Raw genomic sequence first — 23,639 nt, 5'->3', positions numbered from 1 at the left:
GTTTTCAGAAGCCAGGGAGAAACGTTGCAAATAATGTTAAATATGATTAATATCTTGAATTCCTTGAAATATGACATGCATGAGTTACAATGAAACCTCTTTTATTTCCCCATGAAATGCTTTTGCATAATGAGAAAGAAAATGTCCTCTATGCCCTAATCAGCCCTGACAGTTCCTGGACTCCCAAATACTTTTATTTATGGCATTATTTATTTCATCTCTAATAAATGGAGGGGGGGAACCACAATAAGATCTGAGGAGGCTGCAGGAGAGAGGGAGTCTATCTAGGCTGGAGAAACACAGAAGCTGATCCAGCTAAGACAGAGAAGGCATCCAAAGGAAGGGAGATCTGGCAAATGAGAAGCCAAGACCCTGAACCTCAGAAGAAAATAGGTCACTTTCCCAAGACTACAAGGAACGCTCTGAAAAGAAACCTAACTTCAGAGTAGAGAGATACGGTCATACATCAAGGAGGCGATGCACTGGGAATTCGAACCCAGAGAACGAAGATTGAAGGCTGGAACCCAAACCAGGGAGGGAGGATGCTGGTATTGCAGTGGACCTAGTGGAGGGGTGATCTGCTCCCCAAAGTGGCAGGGAGGAGCCAGGACAATCGTCTGGATATGACAACATCTCTGGCCTATGGGATCCACCTCCAAACCTCAAGGGCTCTTCCCTCATTCAAACAACTACTGAAACTGTGTCCTCCAGAAGCCCTGGCCTGGTGGTCCCAGATGCACTCAGGAGCTGCCTGAGCAACGCAGGATGGAGCGCTTTCAGGCCATTTTAGCCCTACAAGCACAGATACATAAATACATATATGTGTGTATATACCAAATGACATTGCTGAGCTTGTCTAATCACCATCCCCAAAGGATATTTCTACCCTCAACTGTACAGAGAAGTGAGAAATGGAATATCTGGGTACAACTGCACAGGTCAGCCACACACTCTTAAGTATCTGACTTTCGGCAACTTCCTCAAAGGGTCTTGGTTTTCTCATCTGTAGAATGGAGAAGCTGATTCCGTGATGCCCTCTCAGGGCCCCTACAGGGAACGAATGAAATAATGTGAACGTCCTATGCTTTGTGTGTTCTTAGGGCAGCATGAGGTCAGAAGGCCACGAGCTGGGTACAGGCAGAAACCCCTGAGCACGCAAACAACACGCAGTGACCTGAGTCAAGACCTTCAAGATGTTCTTTTCTGCAGAACAGGCTGTAATATCTTCCCAAAGCACACTAGCACTCTAGCTACCCTGCCCCGCCCCAACTACTACCAGCCCCCTCAGTGCAACCTCGAGAGTTTTGGGGTCACGCAGGCGGCGCCTAGTGCTCCTTTCTAAAACTGGACCCCGCCCACAGCAGCAGGAGCCTCTCGTGCACGTCTGGGGCTCGGGAGTCTCGTCCCGGCCGGAACCTCGCGCTGTTTCCAGGAAGCCCTCCAGGTCTCGGCTCATCCCTTCCCTCCCGCGTCGGAGGCGCACACCCGGCTGGGCGACCACGCGAGCGGCAGCGGCGGCGCCAGGCCCCGCCCCCGCCCCCATTATCATTAGCAGATATTACCCTAAACACTTGCTCTTTACCTCCTTTCTCCCTCCAGGCATTGGCGAGGCAGCCTGTCAATCAGCGCTCGGGCGGCAGCCCCCCGCGCAGGGGCTCGGCGATGCCAGCCTTCGCGACAGGCGGCAGTGGCGGCGGCGACGGCGGCCACGGCACAGACACCCACCCTCCCACACGCGTGCACCCGGGCAGAGCCGGCGGGCGGGCGGCGGAGGCATCCTCGGATCCCGGCGCGCGGCGCGGAGGGGGCGTGCAACCGGGGACCAGCCCCGAGGCGCAGGATGGAGGAGGAGATGCAGCCGGCGGAGGAGGGGCCCAGCGTCCCCAAAATCTACAAGCAGCGCGGCCCCTACAGCGTCCTCAAGACGTTCCCCAGCAAGAGACCGGCGCTGGCCAAGCGCTACGAGCGACCCACCCTAGTGGAGCTCCCGCACGTGCGGCCGCCCCCGCCGCCCTTCGCGCCGCACGCCGCCGGCTCCATCAGCAGCAGCGAGCCGCCGCCGCCACCGCCGCAGCAGTTCCAGGCGCAGAGCTCTTACCCCCCCGGGCCCGGCCGGGCCGCCGCTGCCGCCTCGTCGTCGTCTCCGTCTTGCACGCCCGCCGCGTCCCAGGGCCACCTGAGGACTTCAGCGCCGCCGCCGCCGGCGGCCCCCGCCGCCTCATCTTCCTCTTCTTTCGCCGCCGTCGTCAGGTACGGCTCGGGCCCGGCGGCCGCCGCGGGCAGCAGCAGCGCGGGCGGCGACGGCGCCAGCCTGGAGCTCAGCGCAGGTACCAACTCTTGGGCTCAACTTTCCGCCCCGCCACGTCTGGGGGGGAGGAGTGGGACCCGCGAAGGAGAAGCCGGGGACCGCGGACACCCTCCGGCGCGCTGGGCCCAAAGAGAAGGGCGTGAGGAAAAGTGGGGGGGCGCGCGCCCGCGGCCGAGGGAGAATCCCGGAGTCTGAGCGCACCCCCAGGTCTGCACGGGCCGGCAGCAACTTCTGGAAGGTTCCCCGCCTCCGCCGCCGCGTCCCGGGCTTCCGACGGCGTGCGCGCCTCTTAACAGGTGTCTCCGCAGCTCTCGCCTCCTGCTTGGCGCTCAGGAATCGCGGCGGCCGGTGGCCGGGATATATAGCCTGGCGCGGGATCCGCGGGCCGGGAGTGGGGACGGGACACCCTGGAGTGACAGCGGCAGCTACTCTGGCGGCTCGCGGGGACGCCCTCCCTTTCCCTTCTGCTGCTTCACTTTTTCCTTTTACTTCTTCCTTTATAGCTTTTTCTCCTCCATTTGTTTTTCCTCCTCCTTTGCCCTCTGGTCCCTTTTCTCCCTCCCTCTGTCGCGGTCCCCTCGACAAAAGGCTGTTTCTCTTCTTTTTCTGTGCGCTGTGTTTCTCGTGCGCGCGGAGTCTCTGCCTCGCCCTCTGCCCCTCTCTCCCCTCCCACCCTGGAGTCCTAGCCCATGGGTGTAAGACGCGGGGCTCCTGGACGCCTGCCACGCGGGTGGAACTGGCGCTCGCCCTGGAGGTCGAGACCGAGACCTCCCGCCCTCCCCCAGCCCGGGGAGCTCTGGTGCCCACCCGCCGGCACCCCCCACGCCCCACGCCGGGCGGGCTCAGATGCACCGCGGGGTTCCGAGCCTCCAGAATATCCCGGGCACGGCCCCGCAGAAATGCTTTTCGGGGAGCATCCAGCCCAGGGTACGAGACTCTTGGGGAAAGCCGGCTCTCGTGCCCGGCTGCGGGGAGGGAGGCCGGCAGGTGGAGAGGCCCGCAGTCCAGGGCCTGAACCCAAGGGTGCTTGCTCTCTGCTCCCTGAGGACGCGCAGTCTTGTTTATCCCGCTCCCCAGAACTAAAAGTTCCGGCTCAGGCCTTTTATGGCACTTGGAGCAACCCCCGCCCCCCCAAATCCTGCAAATCAGTGAGTCCAAGGCTTTTTTTTTTTTTCTAATGAAAATATGAGCATTGTCTTGAAATGAGTTATAGATGCTTAAGCTCATGTTCTGTTGTTTGTCAATATTTTGACACATGAAGGATTGGTTTTGAGAAAGAAAATCTAATTACAGGTTATAGTGAAGACTTGTTCTGTCACATCTCTCACTGATTTGGGGATGTTGGAGGGCTTTGAGCAGGGTTCTTGTGTGGATGTTCCTATCGTTTGTGGGGTGTGGTTTTTTTTTTTCTGTTTTTAAATTCTGCTGTGTTTTTTGCATTCATTGTTAGGCTAGCCTATGTCCAGTTTCCTCATTTTTCTTCTGTTCTCCCTCCCCCCCTTACTGAGATTTGTGTTCTTTCTGGGTTTGGATTCTACTTTGATGTACTGCTTCTTGTTTGTTCCTTGTTAATTTTGCAGCTCAGCTCTATCTCCCCTTATTCTTACCTTGTTCCGAAGTTTGAGTCCTTTTCCCATATTCCATCCTTCGCTTACTCCTTTGCACGACCTCAGTGTCACCATGTTATTGGGTTTTCCCCCACTTTTTATCTGCCCAGTTCCGCCTTTAATCTTGCCCTTGCTTTCTCCTTTCAATCTTTGTGGACTGTCTTTCAGTCTTTTACTTTTTTAAAATACAGTGTAAATCTACCCCCTCTCATTTTCATTTTCACCCATACTTTTTAACTTTGCTTTTTCCTGCTCTTTTTCGTGTACTTCCTTTTTTTTGCACCAGTCACATGCTGTCCTTTCCATGGTCCCTTCTACGCTGGCAGTTCCCCTGCTCTTTCATCCATAAGGAGTTTTTGTTGTTTTTTTTCCTTCTTATCTTGTTTTGAATGTTCTCTTTCTGTGTTTCTTCTAATGTCCTGTTTGGTTTTTATCTCTGTCCCCAGGTAGAAATCAAATTACTGAATCTTAAAGAGTGAAAAGGAGTTTGCTGATACCCCTCAAGCTCTCTGTATTTCTTACTTCCTTTTATTTTCAGTGCTGCTGCTGCTTTTTATTTTAAAGAGAGGTCATAGGGAGGTAAACTTGATGGCACCAAAGACAGGATGCCACATGCTTGTTGGAAAGACGGGAATTGAATGATAGGTTTCTTCTTGGCAGTGAGGAAAATGGTCAGGGGCAAAAAAAAAAAAAAAAAAAAAAAAAAAAAAAAGATCATAGTACTAGACATCATGAGTTGTGATCATAATATTAATCATTAGGGGCAAAGCCATCTCTTAACAGACACAGTGATGTGAGTGGCCATCAGAGGGACAGTCACCTGAAGAGCTGATTGGCTCTTTGAGGAGCTAGTGGTTCCACTTTGAACCAATAAGCGTGTGTGCACAGATAGCCATTTCAGCGTCATGGGTGGGGTGGGGGTGGTGATTTGCTTGTTGCACCCTCACAACACTGTTACTGCAACATCTCAGGCCACCTGGTAAACTGAAAATAGTCAAAACATGGATGTGATGAAATGAATCAAGGATGGAAGAGAGATAACTGAGGGTCCAGAGTAAATGCAGTGAAAAGATGAAAGGGTTGAAGTGAATCTTATTTGCCATTAAGGGCCATAAACTATTGAGAGGAGAAATACATGATTAAAAATAGATTTTTTTTCAAGATTCTTATAAAATCTCCTGAAGAGTATAATTTTTCTTAAAAGGGGTAATATACTATGGTTCTAAAAGCATATTTTTCCTCTGTGGGAGGCTTAGAGTTAAAACCCACGTAGATCTTGATATGCAGCCTAAATTTGGCATCAGGAAATGGGAAATTGCATCTTTAAGCAGAGTACAATCAAAAATGAATTACAATAAATCCTATATAATTGCATAGGTCATTCTCTTTAATGAGATTTTATTAACCTGACTGTCAAGCTTTTGAGTCAGGCAGATATTTTATCTTCTTCAACTGATAAAAGTGTCAGCTATAAACCACCATATAAATATTCATAAATCTACACATCTGTGGCAGCCTATCAGCATCATTCTTTTGGACATTAAAAGCATTCTAATTACTTTCTGTCTAGCAGAGCTGAAATGCTGCCTGTTATAGTATGTGCTTGGCAGGCATGATTGCTTTTGTTTGCCATCACAAATAGCAGCATCCTATTTTATATACCGATGGTCCAGAAAATATTCAGGGATTGACTGAGCAGGATGAATATTAGGAAGCACCATCTGGTTTTGATAGCACCGAGTATATTAACTCATCTGTTAATTTTTGACACATCATTGATTTATTTATTTAGAAAAATTGCATCCTGTTTTGCTGTGTTGATGTTTGCCATTAGGAAAAAAAATTGGATGGCTTTTTTTTTTTTTTTTTTAAGTCAGACAGTAGTTCATTGATTTAAGGCAGGGGTGATGGCTTCCAAAGAGGCTTTCATTTTTTAACTTCTATTTTCTATGCTGCAAAGTCCTCTCGTAAAAAGAAGTTGTATTAATACTTTAAGGAAATTATCTATTTTGAACTAGTTGGAAATCCTTTTGGTAGATATAATATATGGATACATGATAGCGCGGGTCACAAAAATATTTTTCTGCTTCTACATTTTTAATATTAATATATTTCGCCCTTCACTGGGCTAAAATCAAAAGGTTATCACTAATCTTGGCTACTATGATCTCCTTCATAGAAACAGAATACTCTTGGGGATATGCTGTGATGGGCAAATTCCATGCAAGGCTTTACCTACAAAAAAGGATGTTAAAGTAGGGAGCCTGTGTTTCATCGCTGAGTTCCCAATCCCTCTTTGCTTATCAGATTTAGAATGGATTAAACCACTTAAATTCTGAAGAATTTGTAGAAGTGAATTTTTTAATTAAAAAAAATTTTTTTAGAAAAAAGGGGTTCTCATTGTGGCTCAGTGGAAACAAATCTGACTAGGAACCATGAGGTTTTGGGTTTGATTCTTGGCCTTGCTCAGTGGGTTAAGGATCCGCATTGCTGTGAGCTCTGGTGTAGGTTGCAGGTGCAGCTCAGATCTGGCCTTGCTATGGCTGTGGCACTACAGCTCCGATTGGACCCCTAGCCTGGGAACCTCCGTATGCCTTGGGTACGGCCCTAAAAAGCAAAATAATAAAAATAATAATGCGTTCAGATTCAGGAATCAGACTAAGCACAGTTTGCAACCTGATATTATCTCCTTTATTGATCACACAATAAAGCACAATAAATTAGAGAGATGTCATTTTAGGGTGTTTTGGGATTGTGATTTATTAACATTTTATGGTGTTTAGTTTTAGACAAGTTACAGATAAAGGAAGCTATTTTAAAGCCTCTTGGTAAACTGTTGACTTTCTACTTCCCTGCATCATTGGAGTGGAGCATTCTGTAACTAGGAGGAAAAAGTTTTAAAAAATGCAAAATACATGTTCACACTTTGCCAGTTAAGAATCTTGGATCAGTGGCCATTCAGTTGTGTTCATATGAAAACAGAACTTTTCTCCATTTCTTAGCGATAATGGGCATTGCACAGTCCTTGCATTTCTAATTATAATCTGTCTGGAAAGCTGAAGTATTGCTGGCTGCAATATATATTAAATGGAACAAATTTGCTGTTTTCCACCAAGTATAATAGTCATATTTTTCATCACACCCTTCAATGTATCAATGTAAAATACTATTCACATATTTTAAGATACTGAAAGGAAGAGAATTCTACTTTAAGGGTTACATTGCTATTTTTTACAGATATCAATTCTGAGAACAAATTCAGAATGAAGCATTTGAAAAAACAGCAGGCAAGAACTGTTTTATGATTGTAGTAACTATTCTCTGATATTCTGAGTGTACTTGAATACATTATCTTCATAATGTGGTGTATTACATAATGATTTTTTTCTCGGCATATTACAAGTTTATCCTTCAATTAAGAAAATAAATCATGCTTGTCCCTAAGTCAGATTTTTTTCCCCTTAAAATCTATACCCTAATATGATTTATCAAAATAATCAAAACAGCTGAGCTCCTTTGGACATGAGACAGCTATATCGAGCAGTTTTTTCTAGGCTAATTTATTTTGGTTTTTCCTTTCATATTTTCTTCCTTCCATCAAGGTTATGTTAAAGATGTATGGGCCATTCAGTTGGGACTATGCTGATTAAAATGCAAACAGTAACTACAACTTCAGGTCTAGAATGGGATTATAGGATTAAATGAATGAAAACTGCTACTGAGCTGGAATTGAGAATTCCCAATCAATACTGTCCTTTAATTTTACTATTAAGAGAACAAAAACACAGACGAAATGAGAGGGCAACATCTTAAACCTCCTCACTTGCATGGCTCAACTGTTCATTTGGTTTCTTGGTCATTGTAAAATATAATACCCAACTATTTGTTGTTGTTGTTTGTTTGTTTGTGTGTTTGTTGTTTTTTTTAGGGCCGCACCCAAGGCATATAGAGGTTCCCAGGCTAGGGGTCCAGTCGGAACTACAGCTGCCAGCCTACACCACAGCTCACAGCAACGCCGGAACCTTAACCCAGTGAGTATGGCCAGGGATCGAATCCACAACCTCATGGTTCCTAGTCAGATTCGTTTCCGCTGCACCACGACGGGAACTCCTCCATAATCCCAACTATTTGAAGTCTTTTTCCATTAAGTTTTGGTTTAAACCATGAGGTCAGTTCTTCCGTTCCACCTGGCTGGGGGCAGACATTGTCACTGGCAGTGTTCCGTCTGTGGAGGATACTGCCCATCTGCACACCCCTTTTTCTCCAAGGTAGCAAGCCGACTTTATCTTGGCTGTTACTTCAGCCAAGTTCCCAGCCCTTCAGTCATCTCTAGCCTGAAACTGTCCCTGGCATCTGGTTCTTTCTTCACCAGGCAGAATCATCCTGTAAAAAACAGGTGTGAGTGTAATATTTGTGGGACTCAGGATAAGAGTATAAAAGCTATAAGCGAAGATGCTCTATTTATGCACAAGAGTCCCCGTGTGTATTCAGTGAAAATTTCTTGTGATGCTGTCTTGGTCCTCAAACCCCAGGCCACCCATGGAATACAGAGTCTATAAGCCTCTCCTGAACTGAAGAGAACTGCCCTCCGGGTACTAACTTGTCATTTTTTCTGAGGGATTTAGGAATGATGGGATTTAGGAATGGTAGCATTTAATGGATTTGGGAGATGTAAGGGGTGCTTCCTTTATGCTCTGGGCTTTATTTAAATTCTTATTAAAAAGTTCAAAAAAGAGAGAGACCTGTACCTCCTTCCCCTGACATCTTAAGTTACTTCAGGAAGAATAGAAAGAAAAACACACAATAGAGCGTGAGGTACTGCATGGAGGTTGCTGAAGGGTTGGTTTTGTTGGTCATCATCCTGGATTTTCTAGAAAAATTGATTTCTTTTTTTTTTTTTTTTTTTCCTTTCTTTTTTGGCCGCCCTGAGGTATATGGAATTCCCAGGACAGGGATCAGATCTGCAGCTTCGGCAGTGCTGGATCCTTAACCCACTGCGCTGGGGATCAACCTGCGTCCCAGCGCTCCCAAGGCACCACCAATCCCGTTACGCCACAGCGGGAACTCTGAGAAATTGACTGCTTAATCAAGACTGTTCTGGTTTGTTGTCCTCATAAAAGGCCTTGAAGATCCCACCGTTTTCATTTCTAAAGTTTTATTTTTTTCCCTTCAAAAAATACAACTAGTTGACATTTCCAGAGACTGCAAGTGGCTAGCTGCATTTCTCTCCTGAACGACAGACATTGGCATCTAAAATCTACAGTATTTTGTTTGTTGTCATTGTTCTCTTTGGGGGGAGAGGAAATGGGACCCACTCTCACACCTCTGTGTAAGCCCTGAAGTATCTCCCTCTGGGAATTCATAAAAAACCCGTTCTGAGTGGTCCAGAAAGGAGAGAATGTCCGCCTACATTTAGGGTGAATTCTCAAGACCCTTAGACTGACAGCATTAAACCACATTTTCACAATATTAGGGTTTTCTTTCTTTCTTTCTGAAGTGAACTGATTGTTTTCTCTGGGCGGATTGACAGCCACTGTGCTTTAGAATAGATTTGTGGGGACCTAACTGGCGCGCTCTGGCACGTGCCATTTGGGAGACTTGGTGATTTGATGGGAGAAGCTCTCAGAAGCACCACTGCTTTTCAGTGATGCTCATACAGATCAGGCTCAACACTGGCCTTGACGAGAAATCTAAGTGAGCAGGTAAAGTAAAAGAATCGTGAACACAGATATCCGATGGCACGGTCTTGCTTTGGAGCGGGTCATTTGCCTCTTGCCCACCCCCCGCCCCCCCGGTTTACCTGAGATGTTTAAGTGAGCTCTTCAGAAAGACCCCTCGTTCTTCTCCGGGGTGCGTCTGGGAGCAGCGTCCTCTCAGCAGGGATTGTCTCAGCTGATGAACAGCAAGGGCACGAGGGCGCTCCAGAAATAGAAGTAATGATTGCCGTAAGCCCTCCTGTCAATGAGGAATTGAGTCTGCAGGGCTGGCGCGATTCATTAGAGTCGAGGATATTAATGAAGCCAGAGGTGACATTCAGACCCCTGCAGGCCAGTCGGGGCCACAAAGAGGGAGACTCTCTGGGGTGCCCGCTGGAGTCGGGTCGGGGTGGCTCATCAGGCACCCCATTCATCGCAGAGCAGCAGGAAGCCATGTATCCTATGCAGGTGGATTCGCCGTGTCACCTTGGTGTGTGCCAGACAGTGGAAATCTGTGTTTCCAACATTTTTGAAAGTGGAACTCCAGATGGGAGACCGTACGTATCCCTGGACTTCGCTGTCAGCCTCTGATGTGTGTTCTTGTGTGTTTCAGAGAGTCGTATGATCTTGGACGCCTTTGCTCAGCAGTGCAGCCGAGTCCTTAGCCTCTTAAATTGTGGAGGAAAACTTCTGGACTCCAGCCACGCTCAATCCATGATTTCTTGCGTAAAGCAGGAAGGCTCAAGTTACACCGAAAGACAGGAGCAGTGTCCCGTTGGCAAAGCGGTCCACAGTCAGACCTCAGACAGTGTAGACATAGAGATGCAATATATGCAAAGGAAACAACAAACTTCTGCCTTCTTGAGGGTGTTCACTGACTCCCTACAAAACTACCTGCTCTCGGGGAGCTTTGCGACCCCAAACACCTCCTCGGTCAGTGAGTATGGCCACCTGGCAGATGTGGATCCTCTGTCAACGTCGCCCGTGCACACACTAGGTGGCTGGACCTCCCCAGCGACGTCCGAATCGCACGGTCACCCGTCCTCTTCCACGCTGCCCGAGGAGGAAGAGGAGGAGGAAGAAGAGGGCTACTGTCCTCGATGCCAGGAGCTGGAGCAGGAAGTGATTTCACTGCAGCAAGAAAATGAAGAGCTCAGAAGAAAGTTAGAGAGCATCCCAGGTACCCTGCCCTGTGACTCGTAAGACACCTGAAACTCATTCCTTTCGTTGTCCTATCTGCACGTACATATGCATGCCTGTAGGACTTTTTGTTGTTTGTTTTGGCCAGTGATGTAGGAAAGTTGGGAAGACGGGCGTACACAATCTTAGCCTGCCAGTAATCCCAAACACATTTTAGCATGAGCAACTAGCCTGTTCAGTGTTTAAGCCAGGCTGCTTGGTGTGGGTCTGAAGGCTGTAGTCCTATTGAAGATGAAGAGTTCCTGGAGTTCCCGTTGCGGCTCAGTGGTTAACGAACCCGACTAGTATCCATGAGGATGCAGGTTCGATACCTGAGAACCACCATATGCCAGAGATGTGGCCCTAGTAATACAAAAAAAAAAAAATGAGGAGCTCCCATTGTGGATTAAGGTTGCCCCATCTGTGGCATAGGTCATAGCTGCAGCCCAGATTCATCCCTGGCCCAGGGACTTCCATATGCTGCTAGTGTGGCTTTAATTTTTTTTTAACTTTTTTTTTTTTTTTTCTTTTCTTATTAGGGCCATACCCACGGCACATGGAGGTTCCCAGGCTAGGGGTCCAATCAGAACTACAGCTGCTGACCTACACCACGGCCACAGCAATGCAGGATCTGAGCTGCATCCACGACCCACACCACAGCTCACAGCAACTCCAGATCCTTAACCCACTGAGTGAGGCCAGGGATCAAACCCGTAACCTCATGGTTCCTAGTTGGATTCGCTTCTGCTGAGCCACGACGGGAAATCGTGATGTGGCTTTAAAAAAAAAAAAAAAAAAAAAAAAAAAAGTAAACCTATTGATATGAAAGTGATTCCTAGATGTAGTGTAATGACATTGAAATAGACCAGATGCTGTAAGCTTGAGTTTTCTTTAAAAAGTGACTTCAGTCCTTTAAAATAACTTTTGTATTTGTAGAGACTTTGATATATGTGTTTTGCTGGTCTGCGATAGAAATGAAAGTGAAATGATACCTAGAGAGGCAGGGCCCACATAGTGCTGAACAAATAGTTTCTTCTATCTGGTTAACTTCCCACCTTTCTTATTTTCAATAGGCATCATCTCTTCTTAGCATGCATACTCCCCCTTAAAGTTGATAAGCAACTGTAAACTAAAAAGGAATAGCTCAGAGACAGACCAGTTGTTAAGCGGGTACCAAACTATTTGTGCTCCTGGCTAAACATGAGGCATTTCCTGCCTCTCAAGGACACTAGATCGGCCAAGTAGGAAAGTCATCTTTATGACAAGGTGGTCTCTGGTTTGCAAAGCCATTTCTTCCTTCTTGGGAAAGATCCTGATTTTACCTATATCTTTGAGTTCATTCCCACATGTCTTGCCTTATAAAAGACGTTAAGACCTTTTTATTCATGCAGCCCATCGATAAAAAATTTTGAGCATGTATTCGCCAGTGTACATATTCATTACCATCTAATGTATTATGTCCAAAATAAAACATACATAATCCCTTTAATTTTTTTTTACTTAACATAATTGTTTAATTGTATTTACTGAGATTATTGAAAGCTAAGGTAAAAGGGACTTGTCGTGATTTATATAGGTCTGGTATCAACATTTAAAATTCTTAAGGCTGATTCATAAATAGAAATAGAAGTTATGTTCTTTTCCTAACTAGGTGTCTTTGCACCACCCAGTTTGGCAGCTCATGTAAAAAGAAGGAAATGTTGAAGAAAGTCAGTTGCTTGTTTATTAGAATTGCCAGATCAGAAATTTATTTTCCTTCTGTCCTTTCATTTCAAAGAATTCCCTAGAGTTCCCCTGGTGGCTCAACAGGTACAGAACACGACTAGTATCCGTGAGGATGTGGGTTTGATCCCTGGCCTCACTCAGTGGGTTAAGGATCCAGTGTTGCCGCAAGCTGCAGTGTAGGCCATAGATGTGGCTGGGGTCCTGCGTTGCTGTGGCTGTGGCTTAGGCCTCAGATGCAGCTCCGATTCGACCCAGGAACTTCCATATGCCCATATGCTGCGGGTACGACCCCAAGAGAATTGAATGGATGGATAGATAGATAGATGAATGAATAAATAAGTGATAAAAAAAACATTTAAATAAAAGGATTCCCCAAATAGAGCTGAGATTTGGCTCAGGATATTTTGGAATTAGACTGAGTGCCATTGTCTTACGGGAGAGAGGCAAGAGGCGAAGGAAGTCCATTCCCCATTGTTGCGTCTGAGCTGTGGGGCCAGATGCAGAGTCTTGGTGTGTTCCCTGCCACGTGGGCTCTGCCTGCAGGAGAGACTGGGCAGGACCCAGGAGCACGAGGGCGCTGCTGGTGTCTCCAAGCCAGAGAGAAATGGGTGCGGCTGACCCCCTGGGATTCCACCACGTTCACGGTGGAAATGATGGTCAATTAACCATGAGTTTTACCCCTGAGTATGTTGCATCTTACTACCCACTCCTCCTCTTTCAGTAGGGGAGAGCAGCCAACCTCAGACCCTTACAGCAGCGCTTCAGGACGGCGGGTAAGAGTTTCAGAGAGCAAGGATCAGGGCCGCAGATGTCTGGAGTGTTATTGCCTAATGCCTAATCCTACGTGTTTGGTGAGCTGTCTGTCCTTGGCAAACCTACCAAGCAAATTTGAGGTTCACTCCACCTCCTGTTTCCTGAGCCTGTACGGGTGAAATGTCTGTGTCAGAGAGAACTTACTGCTACCCTGCCACTAATCATTGTCCTTCTCTGCTTCCCAGAAAGACAGAAGGCTGCCATGTCTTGAGTCCTCTTGATGGTCAGACCTTGAGTGACACTTGTTGAAATTAGGCTAATGGTCATCACTGTGACAGCACACAGTCCCCTCTGTTATGCTGAGCCCATCGCCATTCTGCGTGGAGAGCCGTGGCTGCTTTAAATCACGTATACTGAAACTCAGCTATATAGAGGAGAATCAGGTTTTCAATTATAAATAGAAAAAAATAGTGCGAAATGCAGGCAAGGGTTAGCTGTTTGTGATTATTATTAACTCATTACCTAGAGACACCCTAGTATTGGATGTCAGGTTGAAAGAGCTACTCAAGATGGGAAACCTTGAATCACCGCCCTCCCGCCTTAACGTCCTAATCTGCATCTTGGGCCAAACACCAAATCAGACTGTGCGTGATCACCCAGGAATCCATTTTGACACCCTATGAGCTATGCCTTTGGTCGGGGTTGGGGGGGGGTCTGTTATGTTTAGGTACTCATATGAAGAAGAGTACAGCAAATACTCTGGTTTTGCATGTAATGAGCCTTTTGCAAGCAGTAACTTGGCCGTGAGATTTGGGGTCAATCCGTGTCCGTCTTCCTAATGATCCCAGCGGGGCCTCTGTTACTCTAGAGGCCAGTGCACTTCCATGCGAAGACCTAGGGCTTTCTTTTAGCCCTTCTGTTAGAGGATCACTTTATAGCCAAGCAGGAAGGACGAGTTCAAAGGGGAGAGTAGCATACAACAGTCAGCAGCGGGAGGAAGGGTACCAAGATGACGAGGGCACCTGCCGTTGTCTGGAGCCGAGACAGTGTTCTTGTCACCTCCCTCTCTCCAGTCACACCGTTGAGCAACTCTCAGATTCCTGTTTCTTTTTTTCCCTGAAAGAAAGCATTCATACCTGGGAGCAGTTCTTCTACTGAGAGTTCAAAAGAAATGAGCCTCGTAGTTTACAGGAAAAAAATATTTTCACTTGGATGGCTATAAAAGGGGGAGCGGAAGGTGACAGACCTTCCTGAAAGGAAAGCGAATGGGGAGGGGGAGGGCCTTTGTTTATTGTATTACTTGTGAAACATTCAACAAGTTGTATTGATTGTCAACTGCATGCAAGCAAAGAGCTTCTAGAAAGTACTCGCTAACTTCCTTTCCAGAGTTACTTGCAGATGTAGGCGATTAAATATGTCATCCCAAGGAAATGGCATTAGCACATTTTCTTTTGCATTAGATGATCACCCTAGAAATTTGCAAATCTGTTGAAAAGTTTAAAATTTTTTTTAAAGTGAAAACAGGTTAAAAGAAAAAAAGTCGCAAAAGGGAGATATTTGGATGAGGAATGCAGAGAGCTGAGGGGTTGTTAAAAGAAGGAAAATGATTGGCAGAGTTCTCAATGGAGAAGGTGTCAGGCTAGAGTAGTCGCATTTATTTAGAAAGCTTACATTTAGCACTAGCTGAAGAGAACTCGGGGGAGGGATATAAAAATACCATATTTCATCTAATCTAAGCCCCCATTGAATGTAAGACACACCAATATTTTATGTTCCACTAAGAAGAGAAACACTGCAAATCATAATTGCACATAATTACCTTTAAACGCCAAGTTCAGAGATTTTAAAATACGATTAAAATGTGGGTTGTAGAGACAAATGTAATTAAAAAAAAAAAAACTTCCAAAGTAAAAAATTAGGACCCATGAAGAATATCTTGAAATTTTCAAAGTGGCAAATACAGGGAAAATCACTCACTGTTGATATTGTGAAAGGCTTTTCTACTTTTTAAAAAGTATATTTACGATCATCTCAGTGTATCTTCATATACATTCATAACTCCAAACAAAAGTTAATATCCCCATATCCAGAAAAAACCTGGGCAGGGGAAGTCTGTGGCAGACCTTGGATTAGAATCCAAGCCCCTTGACTCCAAAACTAGTTTACTACCCTCTTCCACCTTCAAAATACAGGCAGTCCTCATTATTAGCTGTGGTTCTGTTCTGTAAAATCACGCTGAACGCTGACTCAGCAAGGCATTCCTCTGAGGGAGAAATGTAGAGCTCTGTTCCCAGGAGCCTCTGGTCACAACATTGTCATCAACCAGTCAATGTATAGTCTCATTTTGAGCATGTTTCTTTTTAAAGAGGCCTTATTTAATATATGGTGTTGTTTGGATAACATTGAATTCACGGGGAGTTCCTGTCATGGCTCAGCAGAAATGAATCGTGACTGGTATCCATGAGAACACAGGTTTGATCCCTGGCCTCGCTCCGTGGGTTAAGGATCCAGTGTTGCCATGAGCTGTGGTATAGGTATAGGTTGCAGATGCAGCTCAGATGCATGGCTGTGGCTGTGGCGTAGGCTGGTGGCTACAGCTCTGATTCGACCCATAGCCTGGGAACCTCCATATGCTGGGGTGTGGTACTAAAAAGAAAAGAAAAACAGTGAATTTGTGGCCAGCAGCACTGTGACTCACGCCTGAACAAAGCTTATCTAACAGGCATATTCCCGTGAAACACATGACAGCCTTCCTGCGCTCAGGAACAGTAGACAGCACTTCAGCTCTACGTTTGGGGTCCCTTTTAAACAGTGAAATCACCAAGCAAAAAAAGCACAAAAATGCAAAAACCGTGGCACTAAATAGACCATGAAGAGAACACTTATTATCGTATGAGGGCTGAAACAGGCAGGCAGAGTGTTTCCTTGTTCAACCTCGGCTGGGAATGTGTGATTCAATGACCTGTCCAGGTCTGCCAGGGACCGCAAGAGCACCCTGAATACAGATTTGACTGGTAGAAAACATTTTAATTTTAGCAAGTAGGCAAATTTGGAGGTACAGAATCTGCAAATAATGAAGATCCACTGTACTTACTCAGGAGGCTACAGACTGGGGAACCGACCTTGAATGACACAGATCTGATCTCATCTGTCTACCATTGTCATGTTCTAAGGAAGAAGATTTTTAAAAGATAAATCAGTGTCAGTGTTTGGATAACTAGTTCTACACGAACAAAAAGCCCTTGGAGTGACTGCAGTGAGGCTGTGCTAGTGTCCTCCTAGGCTCACCACCCGCTCCACACTCACACCTGCCCAGAAGTGCCTGTGGAGAAAGGCTCGGGTCTACTGATATACCCGCTGGTCACATTAACATGGGGCTTCTGGAGTTCCCGTCGTGGCTCAGCGGAGACAAATCTGACCGGTGTCCATGACGACGCAGGTTCGATCCCTGGCCTCGTTCAGTGGGTTAAGGATCCGGCATTGCCATGAGCTGTGGTGTGGGTCACAGATGCAGCTCGGATCCCATGTTGCTGTGGCTCTGGTGTGGGCTGATGGCTTCAGCTCTGATTCAACCCCTAGCCTGGAAACCTCCACGTGCCGCAGTGCGGCCCTAAAAAGACAAAAGAGGGGGTGGTTCTGAGGAGAATGGAGAGATAAATAAGTGATGAGTAAAAAAAAAGAGCAAGTGATAGGAATAGGGGAATAAAAGGTTCAGTTACTTCACTGAGAATTTGGCAAAAGTCATCCCAACTCTTGCTGTAGCTGTGAGACTGAGGGAGCCAGTACAATGTGAGCTGAAGAAAATGGCTTTGGAGTTAAACCTGGTTTGAATTTCGGCTCCTGCTACTTGCTAGCTCTGGTTTTTGGCAATCACCTAATCCTTCTGAAGCTCAGTTGCCCCTTTCTGTAAAGTGAGATTAATAACATTGCAGGAGTTCCTGTCGTGGCGCAGTGGTTAACGAATCCAACTAGGAACCATGAGGTTGCGGGTTCGGTCCCTGCCCTTGCTCAGTGGGTTAACGATCCGGCGTTGCCGTGAGCTGTGGTGTAGGTTGCAGACGCGGCTCAGATCCCGCATTGCTGTGGCTCTGGCGTAGGCCGGTGGCTACAGCTCTGATTAGACCCCTAGCCTGGGAACCTCCATATGCCGCGGGAGCGGCCCAAGAAATAGCAACAACAACAACAACAACAACAACAAAACAACAACAACAAAAAAAATAACATTGCAGTGTTGGAAATGCTAAGCACATTAAGTAGCAACTGGGTGCTTGTTAGGTCTCCCGGAAAGCACCAATAAAGAGTACCTGTAGGAGTTCTCATTGTGGCTCACCAGTAATGAATCTGACTAGTATCCATGAGGATGCAGGTTCGATCCCTGGCCTCACTCAGTGTGTTAAGGATCTGGCATTGCCGTGAGCCATGGTGTAGGTGGCAGATGCGGCTCGGATCCCGAGTTGCTGTGGTGTAGGCCAGCAGCTACAGCTCCGATTCGACCCGTAGCCTGGGAACCTCCTTATGCCACAGGGGTGGCCCTAAAAAGGTAAATGAATAAATAAATAAAGAGCACCTTTAAGAAACATGAGAGGAACACGGTCCTGTGCCTGGTAACTCAAACATCGTAAGTGGTTCTCTAGGTCATTGGTGGTAGTCTTACGTTGTACAGAGGTCGGCATTCATCAGTTACCCAGCTTGGGAACCTGAGATCCATCCACCACGCATCTCTGTCCCTGCTTCAGGTCTATCTCCTCTCCTCTGAAGCCCACTTCGTCCAAACTCAGCAGTGTGGGGTCCCCTCTCTTTCCCCGAGGCTTTCACCGAGGCCTGTCTCACAACATGGACTCTTGCAGTAGCCAGTCAGCTCCTCCCATTCAACTCCAGGCTCCCCCACCTGAAAAGCCCTGCGTCACCCACTGCTGAAAAACCTCTGCTGGTGTCACATGGTCCATGGAATAAATTCCAGCACCCTCGGTGTGGTCTGTGACCTCCTTCACTTCCTGTTTGTTTTTGGAGACTTGCCCCTCAGTTCCCACCTAGACCTGGTATTCCAGCCCCATTGGATAATTTGTGATTCCTGACCTGCCAAGCACTTGCTTTTGGTCTTAATTCCTGCTGTTCTTCAAATCTAGGACATACCTTCGTTTTTCCCCACTCAAGAAACTCCTACTCATCCTTGTGTACCCAGGTCAGGTGACACCCTCCTCTGTAACAAACACCCTCCCCAGATTCAGGCAGAATTATCCACTTTCTATAGTACATCATGCATACTCGATTGAAGTCAGTATTGGGGCAAGTTTTTATTCTGTGTGTGTGTCTCTCTCTCCTGGTGCCCTGATACAAGGAGAGGCAGGCCATGTCAGGTGCTTGAGGGCAGAGACAGGTCAGGGTCATCCTTGTATCCCCGATTCAGTGGCAGGCGTGTTCTGTTGTAACACGGAGATAGGACGTCGTCTTTATCGAGAGGATAACTGCACCTATAGGCTAAGGGAGTCTTAAAGCTCATTGTTTACTTCCAGGCATTTACAATCCAGGAGCTTATACTTTACAGAGATGATGCGAACAGGACACTTAAAGGTGATATAAACACACAGATGGGAGGGCGGTCAGAGACAGTAAATAATTTCAAGCTCCCTATAAAATCGTATGTGATTTGTTTTGAATCTTTAAAAACAATTTTATAGCAAGGTAGATGAAATCATGCTTGAGGAGCAAGAAGAGAAACTGATCAAGATGTTAAGGCAGTGATCTGCCGGGAAAATTAGGTTCTTGAGACCTTAGCACCCTTAATATGGGCAAAAACGGAAGCAGAGCAGTTTTCCTTGGAAGAGCCTTACCTAACAGTGTCTCAGACAACACACAGCCAGCTCTGCAGAGTCAGTTAAGAGGCCTCTGTGAGAAATTGACCACATTCTAGTTCTAAGATAACACAAGGCAGTGTTTACAGAGGTGCCTTCTGCTTTACATGTTTTGGGTTGTTTTTTTTTTTTTTTTTTTTTTTTTTTTTTTTTTGCTTTTTAGGGCCACACCTGTAGCATATGGAAGTTTCCAGGCTAGGGGTCAAATCAGGGCTACCGCCACAGCCACAGCAATGCCAGATCCGAGTCACATCTGCTACCTATACCACAGCTCACAGCTTATGCTAGATCCTTGACTCACTGAGTGAGGCCAGGGATCGGACCCGCATTCTCATGGATGCTAGTCAGGTTCATTTCCGCTGCACCACAGTGAGAACTCCCTGCATGTGTTATTGCACTTAATCCTCACAGTAACTGTATGAGGTGGGTCATTATCCCTGCATTACAGATAATAGAGGGTAAGAGAGGTTAAGCAACTTTCCCAGCATCGCACTCTTCCTGAGTGCCACTCAGTACATTAAGAAAGAAAAGAATACGCAAGAATTACCTCAGGACCATTTCCCACGCCTTTTTGTCAGTTAACCGTTACAGCCCCGGGTTACCGTAGAACATGTTAAAGAAGCTGTCTGTGTGGGTTCAACTAACAGATCCCGACCGTGATGAAACAAGCCCTCGGAGTTCCCATCGTGGCTCAGTGGCTAACGAGTCCGACTAGGAACCATGAGGTTGCGGGTTTGATCCCTGGCCTCGCTCAGTGGGTTAAGGATCCAGCATTGCCGTGAGCTGTGGTGTGGGTCGCAGATGCCAGATGCTGCTCGGATCTTGAGTTGCTGTGGCTGTGGTGCAGGCCGGCGGCTACAGCTCTGATTCGACCCCTAGCCTGGGAACCCCCATGTGCTGCAGGTGCGGCCCACAAAAAGAATCCCCCCCAAAAAAAGTCCTGTAGGCAGGGGGGAGTCTTTGTTTTGAGAGCTCATTCATCTAGGTGTCTTAGATACCCGATGGGATATTTGTAACCCATTGCAGGATTGTCTGATGAACATTTTAAAGTGCTGTTACAGGAGTTCCCGTCATGGCTCAGTGGAAGCAAACCCGACTGCTATCTCTGGCCTTGCTTAGGAGGTCAGGGATCCGGCATTGCCGTGGCTGTGGTATAGGTCATATGTGGCTCGGATCCTACGTTGCTGTGGCTGTGGTATACATAGGCCAGCAGCTATAGCTCAGATTCGATCCTCAGCCTGGGAACTTCCCTATGCTGTGGATGTAGCTCTAAAATGCAAAAAATAGGAGTTCCCGTCATGGCTCAGTGGTTAACGAACCCGGCTAGCATCCATGAGGGCATGGGTTCCTTCCCTGGCCTTGCTCAGTGGGTTAAGGATCTGGTGTTGGCATGAGCTGTGGTGTAGGTCACAGACGAGGCTCAGATTCCGCGTTGCTGTGGCTGTTGTGTAGCCCGTCAGCTACAGCTCCTATTGGACCACTAGCCTGGGAACCACCATATGCCGCTGGTGCGGCCCTAAAAAAAAAGACAAAAAGACAAAAGTAAATAAATGAAATGCAAAAAATGAAGGAAATAAAATGCTATTACATAGAGGAAAAGTTACAAATATCAGGGTCAGGGTAGGTACTAGGACATGTTGGGTAGCTTTTTGTCCCCTCTTCCTTTTCATAGAAGTTTCTGCAGTTGTTGATTCCTCATTTATTTTCTCGTGAAACCTACCAGGAGCACCTGATTTTCCTCTGCAGAATGCTTACCTGAATAAAGGAAACCTGCCCAGGGTTCTGAGACGGTAGCTTTTCCATCAGCAAAAAGGACTTGCTTAAAATTCAGAATATGTAGGAGGAAATCGATGGGAAGGCCTCTGGGGCATCTGAGCTCCCTGTGATCCTGCCCCGACCTCACTTCTTACCTTGGAGTTTGAAAGAACAAAGTCTGACCTGGGCTGCAGACCCTTACCTGAAGTCCTGGCCCTTAATTTCCCACCAGTGAGGGTCCTGCATGCATGCTCACTGAGAAATGCCACAGTGTAGGAGCTTCCGTTGTCACTCAGCGGTAAGGAACCCAACTAGTATCCGTGAGGACCAGGGTTTGGTCCCCAGCCTCACTCAGTGGGTTAAGGATCCAGCATTGCCGTGAGCTGCAGTGTAGGTCACAGACGTGGCTTGGATCCTGTGTTGCTGTGGGTGTGGTGTGGGCTGGCAGCTGTAGCTCTGATTGGACCCCTAGCCTGGGAACCTCCATGTGCTGTGGGTGCAGCCCTAAAAAAAAAAAGATGCAGTGTGTCCACAGAACTGTAGGTTAACAGAACAGAAGGACAGGAGGTGCCCCTGCTCCTCCTGGGCAGGCAGCCCAGTGTAGCTGTGGGGCAGGAATGTTTTCTACCCCTTTCATCAGCCAGCTCCACTTTCCTGACTGTTTGTGGGTTTGTTTGGTTTTTTTTTTTCCGCAAAAAATATTTCACTTGATTCTACAACTTCCCTGTGTAAATCCAGGCAACTCACCCAAGAACCCCAGCTAGGAGTGAGGTTTCACATCCATAACAGCAGGGGCACGCCCTAGGCCTGGAGGTCTCTGCCTTGAAAGGATTGGGGCTGGAGTTCAGCAGGGAGGGACTGCAGGGAGGGCGGTGCTCGGAGAGCCTAGGACATTGGCTATTACAGTTTTAACTGGATAATATGAGCCCTGTCTCGATCCTGCCTGGCTTTCAGCCTGGGTGCCCCAGTATCAGCCCACGGGCCCCACTTGCCTTCAGTAAATGCACGGGAAATGCCATTTCTTCCAGTGTGTTTAAATCAGCTGGCCTTGCTCAGAGCTGATAGCACTGCTGCCTAAATACTGGGGTATAAAGATGGGAGAGTCGGCGTCCGAGCCCATCCAGGGCTCTACAGGCAAGATCATATATAGCAAAGGAGGGGGAGAGAATGGTCATATAGACACTCTTCAAACAGCTTTTAAGTTATTACAATGCATGCCTGCTGTAGAAATGTTTTAAAACTGGATTTACAAGGATAATAAAAAATAGAAATAATAATTCCCCTAATCCTGTGACCAGAATATAATGACTGGTAATTATTAACACTTTGGTTTATTCTTTCCAGTCGCTTCCCTACGCACGTAATTATTTTTATCATGGTTGAGGTCACGTTGAATGTTCAGTTTTGTAAACATGTTTGTGCTTCACTTAAACATTTTTTCCCTAAGCATATGTAAAATATGAGTTACAGTATCAAGAGAAGTTTCATTCAAATCCTAATCCGTCAGTGAGTATTTATAAATGTTATTAAAACTTCCAAACTAAATCCAGAATAACACCTCGCACGTGTCACTTGGCAAAGCAGTGACATATTATATACAGTTGCATTGGGATCCTTAGACTCAGCAATGAGGAGAAGAGACTTAGACACAGAAGTTAAATGGAGAGTTCTCTTCGTGGCTCAGTGGTAACGAATCCGACTGGTGATCCATGAGGACACAGGTTTGATCCCTGGCCTCGCCCAGTGTGTTAAGGATCCGGCGTTGCCGTGAGCTGTGGTGTAGGCTGGCAGCTACAGCTCGGATTTGACCCCTAGCCTGGGAACTAACATATGATGCAGGTACGGTCCTAAAAAAAACAACAAAAAAAAGTTAAGTGGAGTTCCAAGGCCACACAGTTGGTGAAAAGCCAGAACTCCAGGGCAGTCCTGTTTCTTGTCGCCATTAGCTTCTCAAGTCTTCTAATTTCTTCCTGTCATTGGTACCCATAGCCGGAAGATTCAGTCTCACTCACTATGGCATCGTAAAGTGAGTTAGACTTTTTGTTTGTTTACAGAACCCTAGTAATGTGGGAAATTGTTGGTTGTCGTTCAGTTAACTTGCTCAGACTTATTGAGCATTGCATACCCTAGCAGAAATGATGTGGTTTAGAAAAGGGATTTTTCTGGCTCTCAGTGATTCAGACTCTACTCAGCCACATCCAGGGTTAAAGTGCCTGTGGGGACATAGAACTCCTCTCCAGCAAGTGGGTCCCTTAAAAGGAATTTGAGGGAGTTCCCTGGTGGCTCAGCAGGTTAAGGATCCAACATTGCCACAGCTTTGGCTCTGGTTACTGCTGTGGTGCAGATTCATCCCTGGCCCAGATAAGGCCAAAAAAAAGGAATTTGAGCAAGGTGTGGCAGAATTGTAAATAAAACACAGGGTTTAGTTTCATCAGGATGGGCTCTAAAGTGAGTCAGACTTTTTATAGGATGGTGAAATGAGAGGTATTTAACAAGTTTTATTAAATTTTGGTTTAATGAGTCCAACTTCAAACTGATATACATATGCCTTCTTTCTGTTGACTTTTATGGTTGTCCCAAAAATGCTTCTTCAATTCGAAAAATATATTCAAATGACTATACAGCAGTGGCCTATGACACAGGTCCATAAGGATGTTATTTGAGAAAGTATTTTTTGGCAAGAAGAAAAACATCCAAACCTACTTCTACTTCTTACCATTCAAATTCTTCAAAGGATATTAATGTAGTTTTTGATTTGTTATGT

At 46.5% G+C, this 23,639-nt stretch overlaps 1 protein-coding gene across 2 annotated transcripts in view; it reads left to right on the top strand.

Annotated features, from left to right (window-relative positions):
* BEND4 (BEN domain containing 4) overlaps window positions 1,754-23,639 on the top strand; it is a 39,965-nt gene continuing 18,079 nt past the window's right edge. For both annotated transcript variants that reach the window (XM_003128942.5, XM_013978637.2), the window contains exons 1-2: window positions 1,754-2,327; window positions 10,225-10,791. In XM_003128942.5, the coding sequence (XP_003128990.3) occupies window positions 1,841-2,327; window positions 10,225-10,791 (1,054 nt within the window). In that variant the 5' untranslated portion in view covers window positions 1,754-1,840. The remainder of the gene's footprint in view (window positions 2,328-10,224; window positions 10,792-23,639) is intronic.

This window comes from Sus scrofa, chromosome 8 (genome assembly GCF_000003025.6).
Source record: "Sus scrofa isolate TJ Tabasco breed Duroc chromosome 8, Sscrofa11.1, whole genome shotgun sequence".
In the NCBI taxonomy this organism is placed as follows: Eukaryota; Metazoa; Chordata; class Mammalia; order Artiodactyla; family Suidae; genus Sus; species Sus scrofa.
The sequence above is the reverse complement of the archived record's forward strand: the minus strand, read 5'-3'. Positions and strand labels throughout refer to the sequence as shown.